This window comes from Amblyomma maculatum, chromosome 1 (assembly GCF_055883805.1).
Source record: "Amblyomma maculatum isolate TAMU_Amacu chromosome 1, ASM5588380v1, whole genome shotgun sequence".
NCBI classification, from domain to species: Eukaryota; Metazoa; Arthropoda; class Arachnida; order Ixodida; family Ixodidae; genus Amblyomma; species Amblyomma maculatum.
Window position 1 is genome coordinate 226,825,161 of NC_139344.1, and position 12,301 is coordinate 226,837,461.

Here is a 12,301-nt window from a genome sequence, read left to right on the forward strand (position 1 = left end):
GCAGCAAAGCGAGGGGGAAAACAGGCCAGGCAAGACTCCTTGAATAACCGGCCGCTGGCATTATCATCAAAAAGAATTCTAGGAGGCACTTCGTATCCCTAAATTGCGATGAGGCAAAAGCTTCTATCGCACGGTGGTCCAAAGTCCTCCACTACGGCCCCTCTTTTTTTCTGTTTTCACTCCCACCTTCGCGATAACGCAATAGCATAAGCTACCAGCCAACATATAAAGCCCTGCTTCAACCGAGCTATATAGAAGTGCCTATGTGGCCTAGTGATAACGTGAATGCAAGAGTTTTGGCAGGCTGATTGTGATATCACCCTCCCATATGAAAGGAGAGGCCAGAGTTGGCAGCTCCTGTCAAACGCAATATCAGGAAGCTCTATGTCCAGTTAGCACTCGGCCATGTCAGCTGCCAGCTACCGTCTCCCACGACTTCTTTTTCCAGGCTTTGGATGTAATGGACGGATGCTCACCGTGAGTATGAGTGCTTAAAGGCTTTCGCCTTAAAACTTGACAAGGCCAGCAAATGCAGTAGCCTACGTCACGACTAAAGAATATGCTGTGAAGAGTCAGCAAATGAAGCTGATAGCACATATTTGAGTCTAGTCACGAGGTGCCCCCTCGGCACTTGACTGATACCCATGTGCACAGTTCCATTTGTTGACCTTCCACCACCTATCCCGCAGTCATGATGCTCGCTGCTGGGGAACGAAGTGATGAGCAGGCCTTACTATTTTCAGAGGCGACGCCATGGGTAGTACACGAACTGCCATCCAAAATGTCATACAACCAGTTGTGCATTTTCACAATGTTGTGTGCATGTTAATTAATATGCCTTAATTGCAGTTTGGATAACTAAGAGTGGCACGAACCAATGAGTTTCTCTAGGAGTCTGTTCTATTCTGCACAGCTCCCACCGATCATCATTCTATGAAGGAAACATGCTAATTTGTTGTGAAATGCAGGTTGCTGGATAAACAGGGGACATAGAATTGAGGTTTTACTGAGACACGTTGACAAACTTCTGTTACGCAGTAATGAGAGACGTTCTGCTGAGATTGCACATCAAACAGCCAAAAGTCTGCTCAAAGGCTACATAATGAGACAAACCACCTGGATAAAAAAGCAGCATAAGCTTGACCTTGTACTTTTTATTTAGACCATGCAAATTACTGCAGACTGTGATGACAGAAAGCTCAAGGAAAACATCAGTGAGTGGTTGGCTTTCAGAACTTCAAAACTGCACACACAAAACTTACAAGGAACATCGTCAGCCAGTAGCCTGAGATGGTATTCTCATCACTGAGGCTAAGGGTAAAATAGGATGAGCTAAGTGGTACCTAAACTGCCTCATGGATAGTCCAGGAATGCAGTGCAAAGCTACTGGCAACAGGTAAGAAGAGATCCTACAGAGATTGAGTCAGAGCACAGGTCCTACATGTTATAGAAATCAACCCTGTATATTTCTCTCATTTCACACACGTTTGGTCCACCAGGTAAACTTCACTGTAGACAACAACACAGTGCTCACTATACAAAGAACTTAACAATTCATCTGCAAGGAAAGAACCACTTTCTATTAGGAGGAAAATCCTACGATGGTGTGACAACAATAACAAATCACACTTGTTGCCAATTCAGCTTGTATATGTTATCACGTTATCAAAACCTCGAGTGTAATTAAGAAGCTAGCATCACCATGAAGAAAATATTTCAATATCAGCCACCTCAATTGATTAATAAACTACATTGTTATTTAAAGATAAATACTATGTGCGACAATATATACTGCTGTAGCCTTTATGGGAAAAAATCTAAAGAAAGTTGTATACCCTGAAATGCTTTTTTAAAAGCTAGCTAAAATATATATACTTGTTTAAGTTCACATACCTTAGGCAAGCTATTAGGGTGCAGTGTTAAATTCACAAAGAAAGAGATAAGGATAGGTTTACTGCCATGTTGAGTATTGTTCTTAATCCAAGGCTGAATGATGCTGCAGAGAGAAAACACAAGACTAATAATGTGCAAATAGTAAAATATAGTTCAAGTTGAATCTGAATATTGACAACAACACACAGAATTTTCAAAAAGAACAAACGGGAGTACCTTGTACTCATTGAACCATTTTCTCCAAAGCTACACATTTGCTACATCTATCACTGTACCCTACGACACTGGACCAGTGACTCTAGGTACAAAAGATAGCTTAGAGCTGCAGTCAAAATTTGAAAGAAAAAAAAATAATAATCATAATAAAGGAAATAAAATGTACATGATATTTCACTTGTTCAGAGCCCCCACAATACTGTGTTCGCTGATTTTCTTTCTTCTGCACAAAACCTTTAATGCTCAGATTTCTCCTAATGTATTAATTTCTTTGCAACCTTGGGCCATGCTGAAGTTTGGAGTCAGCATACATGACGTACACAGAATAGAGAAATTTAATGTGCAACACCATACCTCCAGGTAAAAATATTCTCTCCATACGAGTGCCCCCAGAATATGGTCTGAGGTAAAGCACATAAGGAGGCATATCTTAAAGGAGTATAGACACCAAAATGTGGTGCATTTTTCTTCTCTCTAATGATGCATAAGATATTCCTGAAAATAGACCACGTGGTTCTCGCCTACAACCGCTGAATAAATTATACATTAATTTTCTTTTCCCACTTCTTTCTATTTCAGCAGCTAGGCAATAGCTGCAACACTAAAGTCAAGTCAAGGCAACATATTGTGACTCCTTCCTTTGAGGCAGACTGGATTTAGCATCGTGGTGAATAGAAATGATAGAGGAACAATATATGACTGTATTTTCATTACTCACATGACCTAGACTTGACTTTGACATTACAGGTATCTCTCGCCTCTTGAAACTGAAACCGAAACAGGTGAGAAAAAAATTCGATTATAAATTATTTAGCAGTCGTAGCCAAATATCACATGGCGATCCATGTACAATAATGTTTTACGCATCTTTGCAAAGGATAAAACATGAACCCAAAAATTAGGTGCCTATACTTCTTTACAGATTACACAGTAGCACATTACAAGTTGTAACTGCAGATTCGCATTTAGCAATAAAGCTGTTCCACAATTCTGTCAGCGTGACACATGAACTCCATGCCTGTAATGAATGAAGCATGCGTATATCATGGCCTGCCACAACTTAATGGGAGAAATCACAGAAAGCAGCTACATTTTCAGAAAACACATTGCCACACATTTTGTGTCACTTCCAAGAAGGCCCGCTGTTCTAGTAACCGCTTCCTTCAAGTGCCCTTTGTGCAGTATGCATGCTGGGAGCATAATGTTGCTATACTAAGCAAGATCTACATCAAAGTTCCTTACAGTACCAAGCAGTATTTTAGGCAAGCGAAATGAACAAGGTTTTGCAGAAGCTGACTGACTGCTTGATGCAAACGGTGGAAACACAGAAAACAAGCAGCTTGTGATGAAATGGCAATAGTACTGCGATGAAAAGAACTAGCTCACAATAAAAACATAGGTTATATATAAAGTCAACTATACAAACTTTAAGTGAACATTCAAATCCCCTCTTTTTACCCTGCTATGGAATCCTTTCTGCTAGTATTTATTATGGCAGGGAGATTCACTAGTAGCTGTGGATTTATTCAGCATTAAAAATGGCAGGTGCCATTGCATAAACTGAGCCAAAGACAACGGGCCCATCAAACCTGGAGAGCTGTGCATTTAGGCTGACGTTACCAGAATAGGCATGTAAGAAATAATGGAAAAAAATCACCATTACCAGACAGATGTTCAGCAGCCTCCAGTGTAGTAGGAAGATAGAACAAGCCCTGAAGTGCAGAGGGGAAGTTTCTGATCACCAGAAACTCCAGCAAAGCAGACTGAATTTGAAAAATTCTTGCACAAGGACTGGCCATTTGTACTGCTGATATTCTGGAACCTTGATAAAATATGGTTCAAGGCACCTTGCTTGTACTTGCGGATACTTTACCGTGGTACACCTACTGGTCAGCACACAAATTTGAGAAATGCAGTGACATAAAATAACAATACCTGCACAAAGTGGCATGAACCGCACTTCATTCTGGTGCAGTTAAATTTCTGCCCTCACTGTTTAATGATATCGTATACTCCTGTGTCAATACAAAAAGAGGTAAAAGGCAGCCAGAACTGACAAGCTGATAAGTAGGCTGCATCGTACACAGGACTCTTGGAGGACATGATGTATTTAACAGCCCTGCTGCCCCATTTCAATGCAATAGCATTAAAGGCCCCGGCCTGCAGGAAATGCGGCATTGTTAGCAATGGTGCTGCGAGTGAAAAATCACGGGCATGACCCTGGCAGGTAGTAGTTGGCAAATGACGTAGCTAAGTACTGATTCGTTGTAATAGGTTGTGTGGCACAAGGCTAAATGATATCACAAAACTGGGAGGAGTTGACCAACTCAAGCCACTCAATTGAAGCGGGAGGGTGGGATAGGTATCAACTTTCCAGTCTTGGATGCTGAGTCAGGCACACTACTTTTATGCCACGCAGGCCTGCATATGTATAATGCGTATGTCGGGTGGCCGCTTACGACTGCCAGCTGGATAACGTAGCTTAGGACTGTATGCTAATAAGAACGCATGAAACATGAGCGACATGAGCCTGAGAGGTAATTAAACAAGCTATCCTGACGGCTATGGAACGAACAATAGTAATTGTTACATTAAGAAATAGGAAGCATGCAGAGTGGATTAGAGAAATAACTCTGGTTAATGACACTGTAGGGGAAATCAAGAATTGGGCACGAGAAGAGAGGATAACCAATGGTCACTAAGGGAAACAAATTGGATTCTTAGGGAAGGAAAGCGTAGCAGAAAACGGCATGAAGTTAGGTGGGCGGATGAGGTTAAGAAGTTTGCAGGGGTCAAGCGGATGTAGCTAGCACAGGACAGGGTTAATTGGAGGAAAATGGGAGAGGCTTTCGCCCTGTAGTGTATATAGGCCAGCTGATGATAATGACGAATTAAACAAACAGGAGCTACATGTACGCAAGCAAGGAACCACAAAGGGAGCCGCAGATGGGGGCCATAAACACTATCACGCCATACCTTGAAAGGCGGAGCATGAGTGTCCCCCATAATTTTGTTTAAGGCATGGTATTTTCTAACATTCACTTTGAAATGCGATGTAAACAACAGCTACCTGCATTATTTCCACACATATTGTAGGCTGTTTCAACATCTGCACTGCTTAGCTTTAGTCAGGGCATCAGTAGCTGCATCAGGGCATCAGTAGTCAGGGACTAGCAGTAGCTGCAAGGGCAAGCATGCCTTGAGGATGCCAGCAAAGATGTAGGGTCTGCATACTTCATAGTCGGATGCTTAATAGTCAATAGTTTTGCGAGGCAACTTTTCGTAGGAGACTGAAAGGAAAGGACAAGACATAGCCATATCTACTATAGGTTAGCATCAGCTTAGAGTCACTGCAGTTCTAGGTTTGCTACATGGTGAATGCCAACCCCTTGAAGAAGTACTGGTATAACTGAATATCAATGTGTGCAGGTCAGTATACAATACATTGAATGGCCAATCAAAAATATTTCAATTGGTTATTATTCCTTTTAAATTTGAAACTTAAATATTCACACACTCCTAACATAATTCTTGCCTTAGGCATGTGTCTTTTCACTGTTTGTGCTTTAACTGAAAATCTCAAATGTTTGTCATCCCAATGCAAGCATTCCAGGTGCTTACGATAGTTTAATACTTTAATTATTTTCCAATCAAATAAGCATAAACTGCTAGTAGTATTCACGTGATGGACCAACACTTAATATGAGCTAGCCAAAAACACAACTCACATGCCTGTCACAATAGGTCATTATAAGCTATAACTTATGAGCAGATATTCTGCTGCACACACCGCATTATATGTACCCGATTCTCTTTGCAGAATTTGTTCCGATAACACCGCTACATATGTACACAAATACATATATATATATAGGTACTGTACAGGGACATGCCTATTTGAGGGCCGGAGTTTCAAAAATTTTTATGCAAAATCTACAGCCCTATTTGAGCCAAAATATAGTTCACAAGGTATATATACAGTGATTTAACGTCGGTACTCTCCTAAATTTTCCAAAATCAACAAAAAACTGCTCATGGCAGCATGCGCAATTTTCATAGAAGCTAGTCAAGAAGCTGCTCCAACAGGTTGCATACTCTAACGAGCACCAAGGCAACCACCACACCAGCTCTGCCGTTGAATGAATGGCATGCTTGCTTCGAAGGTGCGAATCATCTGCTCATTGAACATAAAGCCATAAGCAAAGGAAAGTCATCGCTTTTCTTATTAAAAACCACCACGGAAATGCTACATCAGAGGCATTACAAATAATAATGTTAACTCATAGCTTGTGTTTGCTCAACGATTATGGTGCAGCCCACTTTCGACTGCTGGTCTGTTGTGATGACTCTTGTTCTGTTCTATCCCCGAGGTAAAATCGAACGTCCTTTGCTTTTTCCCTATAACGCACTATGTGCTGTGTGGTAATATGCCTTTATTTTCAGACAGAAAAAGTGGCAGTTGTGTCGTTGCTTCTTGAATTTGGATCAGTTTGGTGCGTGCACACAACATTCAAAAAAAGAATTTCGCCGCTGTCCTCCCTCTGAAAGGTCAGTGCTGAAATAGAATATAATTTTTTCCAAAGAGGCAATCACAAAAAGAAAGAACGAAGTGATACAAAGAAAACGCACTGCAGCATTTCAGATGGCTTTGAAGATGCATTTGTCAGATCCACAGATGTCCTGCAAGCGCACTACGCTGTTGGACGTGTAACTATCGACAGTGAGTCGCGTGGCGAGGAGGAAGGGTTTCTATCCGTACAAAATTCAAACAGTTCAGGCGCTCTCACAAGGAGACTGCACAAGATACTGCGGGCATCTGTTCTTTTTTTTTTCACTGACAAAGCCGGTTTTCCTTTGGATGGCAAAGTGAACAAACAAAACATGGTTTTGGGCAAGGAGTAATCCCCGTCCTTGCCACATTTAAAGCCGAGGCTGACTGCACATATGTTCTGAACTGAAGCAGCGAGTTGAGGCTGCGTGCTCAGAGATCATGGATCACATGAGGGCATCTGTGTTCAAAGCTTATGAAAAAAGGTTAGAAAGATGCTGCCAAAGGTCACTACAAGATGCAGATCACAGCTTCCTGCAACAGATACTGTCCTAGCGCTGTGCCGTTAAGTTGACAGCTCCATGTTGGGGAATGACAAGGTGGACCATATCCTGAGAGAGATCGTGGACAACACGTTTAATCTTCTGCTCTGCAAAGACTGCACTGCCGTCGACTCCGTTCTCCAGGTTTGCCCGCCAAATGGCTCCCAGTTTTTATCGACTTCCCAACAGGGCTGCTTATGTCTTTGTGCGAGGACATACGTACATTGCATGTCTTCGCACCCAGCAAATGTGACCCGGATAGTCCGCAGGGAACTAGAGGCTATGACCCCCGTTTCCTTCAATCTTGATCCCACCGAAGCCTCTATTGCCCTCATTAAAGCAGTCGTTCGCCAGGAGTTTGCGAATGCGAGCCTGAACTCTGGCAGACCCTCTGAACAGCCCTCTTCCCCACATGCCCCACCAATAGTTGCTGCGCTACTTCCACTCAGCCCTTCCCTGCACGCTACCGCTTCCGTAATTCTTCAAATGGCGCACTTCGGACGGACAGCCCATCTGCTTTCACTGCTCATGCATCGGCCATATTTCTCGTCGCTGTCAGAGCCACTGGTTTTCGCCACCTCAATCTCGCTATTCTTATGATCAACGTGATGACTATGAACCCCACCAGCCATCGCCATGAGATGACCTTACCGTTGCCTTCAACAGTCCAGCCCCGCGCAAGTCTAGCTGCTCACCATTCCCTCAGACCCACATATCCCGACCCACAACCTCGCCGTCTGTCCTCTCCCTCCCCCTTCTAGCTCCCTTCCAGAAAACTAACCAGTGCAGTGCCCGGAGGTGACGCTGCATTGACGATTTGGCCCGAAAATCCTCCCCTGACCAAGGCTGATCGACGCGACCTTCTCGACCTTTATGTGGACGGTGTACCTGTAACCGGTTTAATTGATCCTGGTGGCCAAGTTCCTATCCTCAGTTCACCCTTTCGTAAACGTCTGAACAAGGTTTTGATCCCTGCCGCTTTCTCTGCCATTCGTGTAACCGATAACAGGGCCGCTGCTATTGTTGGAATGTGCACTGCTCGTGTTAGTATTGCCGGCTGTGCTACTCCTGTGCTGTTCACTGTTACAGACTGCTGTCCTCACCGTGTAATTCTCGGCATAGATATTTTTTTCCTCACTCATGCTACTCTTGTCAATTGCTCCACAGGCCTTCTACGTTTGGACTTCCCACTGCTCCAACAGCGCCACTCAGAAGCCCCGTCTCAGCACTGCTGAATTTGTTCGCCTGCCAAGCGAAGTTGCCACCTATGTTCCCATGTCTCATTTCCCTCTGTTCCTGATGGTACGTACCTTACTTGCCCTATCACAGACGTTGTTCTTCAGCGCAACATCATCCTTCCTCATATCGCCGTCACCGTCAACACCAACCACACCTACCTTCCGATTCTGAATGTCAGCTTCTTGGCTTTTTAAGTCTTGCCCAAAGGCATCGCACTCACAGATCTGTTCCCATCACTGAATGCACATTTTCAGCTGTCACACCTGACCTCCAACCTGATAATTGTGCACCCTCGCTCTCAACCACTTTCCATACCAACCTTGCTTTTGCAATGATCGCTACAGATCTGGCACCAGACACACACTCGTCTCTCATGCCAGCCTCCCCTACACCACCCACACAAAGTTTCTATGTCGCTCGTCTTAAGCCCTACCGTTCCCACTCCTCAGTTTAGCAAACACCGGGACCGTGCCTGTCCCGTTGGGAGGGGGGGGTTAGTGTTACAGTTTGTAGCCGAGATGTCGCAGGATGACAAGGATGTTTGGGCACTGTATTGAACGACAACGCCGCTGAAGTTAGAGCTGGCGCACTGGTCTTCCGGAGGTGTTTTGTGTAGGGTCCTCCCTTATGGTGTCTCTAATAACCAGTGTCGCTTTGGGACGTTAAACCCCACAAAGCACAAACCTGACTCTGAAGTGTGACTTCTGCCACTCATGGAACGCCCCGTAACAATATTCGGGCACCCCTCCATCTGGCCACATCTTGTTTTCAGACTGTAGGATGGATGTCATCCATGTAAGAACATTGTCATTTGAGATGAATGTCTGCATGCAGTGCCATATCAATATGTATTGCAATCTTGGGTATTTTCAATATGGCCGCTTTCATGGCCCTTGAGCAGCTTGCGGATGTTGAACCGCAGAAATTAAACAACCCGACTGGACCACAAAAGACGACACCAGAATCGCTGAGAAAATACAAGCGACAAGTTAACATTCATTATTGTTTGTAATGCTGCTGATGTAGCATTTCCACGGTGGTTTTTAACAAGAGAAGCAATTACTTTCCCTTTTGGCCTTATTTTTAACGTGCAGACGATTCGCACCTTTAAAGCAAGGGTATCTTCACACAATGGCCAAGCCGTGATGGCAGTTGCCTCAGCGCTCATCAGATCAGCTTCTTTACTCACTTCTCTGAAAATTGTGCATGCCATTGAGAGCAGTTTTTCGTCGATTCTGGAAAATCTAGGCAGGTACCAATGTTAAATCAGTTATCAAATAGAATAGGTAATAATATGCTACTTCCTGGACTATACTTTCGCTTGAATCGGGCAGTAGATTTCCAACAGACATCTTTTACAATCCGGCCCCCAAATATGCGACTCCCTGTACATTCCACCCGACAGCTGAACATGCAGCATAAACCAATTGCACACACAGAACAGGCCAGTCTTCAGAATGTTGAAAGAAGAAGTCAGTCCTCGCCAACTTCATCTTCACTGAGCAGGTCAACTGCCTGCCCGCCTCGGTTGCTCAGGTGGTGCAGGCTGTGCAGCTTGTGAGGCACACTGTTCTTCAGCCTGTGAAATGCATGCACAAGCTAAGCTGAACAAAAGGACTTATCACTGCAGCTTGAACAGTTCAGATCACAGAAAAAACAGCTGCTTTTGACGGTATTCATGTGGCATCATGGGCACATTTTGTTGTCCAGCACACAGCTTCAGCAGAGAAGGCTGAAGCAGGAGAAGACCGTCTCTTTTACAGTGTGCCACAGCCAACATCATAGTGACCACTGCGACGTCAGCGAATATTCTCAGTTTTAACAACTAAGCAATGGCTGTGTCATCAAAGGTCAGCCATAGGTCAAGTGAGGCACGTAGAAAACTGAAATACAATGCTGCATCATCTCATAAATTCACTGCAGTAATAAAGCCAGTAAGCCTCCTAATTCAAAATCATAATGAGTGAAGCAGTAGTGATGATATTAAGGTGCCTTCATGCCTCATGTGGCCTATATTAATCCCAGATGTCATAGGCATAGATAGCTTGGCTGTTAAAATTGAAACTGATATGAGAAGAAATTTAATTATAAGCACAGGTCATACTTTTTGTTTTGTTTTTTGAAAATTTGATGGACTTTTCTTTGCTTATTTCAGAACACAACTGGTTTTTTTTTAGCATATATATTTCTGATAATGAATCATTGACTTTTTTCAGTGATTTAATGTGACAATCCTGTGTGATCAAAGTCTCAAAGTCAACCTCAGCTGTTCACTGGCATGAACTTTTTTTTTAACCAGTAATTATTGCACAAATGATAGCCCAGTAAGAATTGGCATATAGACTGGACCAGACTATAGGCAGGCTCCTAACTTAACAGCTTAAAAAAAAAAAAAAAAAGAAGTTACTAAATGTCCAACCTACAGAAAAACACCCTTACCTTGAAACAACTATTGCTCAAACGGCTAGCATACTGATGACACTATTTTAATTTGCATTCAAACGCTGCTTAGGCGTTGCACGGAGTCATCCAAAACTCGAGTCAGATAAATGCTCCTCGCTACCCAAGTCTCACTGTACCTAGCCCTTTGTACTATCCAGTGCATTGCCGATGCTGCATTTCCAAACGTATTTGCACACCACCTCTTCGTTAAAGAGACTTCCAAGCCTGCGAAACCAACCACAAACAGCCTACAGCCGTGAGTGTCACAGGCAGCTGGTTGGGTTTTTGCCCAGTATACATTTGTTACAAAGTTTGCGCACTTGATCTATAAGTAGGCACATGAGTCTTTGCAGCAAAAAATCTGTCAAAGAAATCGGATAGTTGATTTCTTCACTTTCATAATCTTGAGATGTTTCGGCAACTAGTATCTGTGAATTTTGGTCGAAAACATGGAGTTACGCGAAAGCAATCTGCATGGCTACGCCAGAGTCCCTCAATACTTTTTTTCTGGTCACGAAACTCCAGCCAAAGTTTAATATAGGGTCAGCGCTGGCTACTAGAGGCGCAGTTGGGCACTGAAGGGCATGCATCCGCTGCCGGAGCTGCAGGCAACCGTCATATTTCTAGTTTTATTTGCCCCTAAAAGTTCAAATTGTCTCGTGATTGTCATATTAGGTGATGTGAGGATGTGCTCCCCATTAGGCAATTGCACGAGAGACGAGGACAACGCTAATGATATACGCGTATGCCTCACCAGAGCAGACACCATGCGTGAAACGAACGCACAGCATAAAACCTGCTATGAATAAAATTTATAACGTTGCGGCACACTTAGCCTCCACTCTAACCCCACTAAACGAGCTGTAGCACCGCTTACTTGTTTCCTGCCTACACGCTGTTCTCTCTGATCACAAAACTTGCAGCACGCAAACGAAAATGACACCGCAGTCCGTGTTGAACACGTAGAGAGTCGCTACGCTAAGGCACAGTCGCAGATCTTCGTCACACGATATTGGTTGGCAGATCGTCAGCAAACAGATTTTTTGTGTGTAAGGTGTTTATAGGAGCACCAAGACCGCAAGCAACGTTCGCAAACCAAAGCGACGGGGGTAGCGTTCTAATCAACAGGGCAGTGCCAACAAGGCTCCGGCTCCACTTCATCTACCTCTTCGGGTTGGCGCGCGAGCTGATGGCGATCGGGATTACTACATGTGCTTCATTTTCCCTTGTCGCTCTATGGCGATGGTCAGCGGCATGCCGATGTGAGGCTACAGTGCCACCGGTGCCACCGCGTCGTCGAGATTGGAGCTGTCGGGCGCGTGTTGGCCTGCACGTCGTCGCGGTGCTCTGCTGTCCTCGCCGACCAATAGCCGCCACCGTTTTCTCTTGAGCCCGCCCCCAACTGCGGCGCGCGTCTGCT

At 44.1% G+C, this 12,301-nt stretch overlaps 1 protein-coding gene across 7 annotated transcripts in view; it reads right to left on the minus strand.

Annotated features, from left to right (window-relative positions):
• Positions 1-989: 989 nt before the first annotated feature.
• Positions 990-12,301, minus strand: part of LOC146205777 (coiled-coil domain-containing protein 102A-like) — a 68,348-nt gene continuing 57,036 nt past the window's right edge. For 2 of the 7 annotated variants that reach the window (XM_084590451.1, XM_084590450.1), the window contains one exon: positions 2,733-10,018. In XM_084590451.1, coding sequence (XP_084446577.1) covers positions 9,913-10,018 — 106 coding nt within the window. In that variant the 3' untranslated portion in view covers positions 2,733-9,912. Of the gene's footprint in view, positions 10,019-12,301 lie in introns of all 7 variants that reach the window. The other 5 variants (XM_084590453.1, XM_084590454.1, XR_014704253.1 and 2 more) reach the window with 5 other exon arrangements.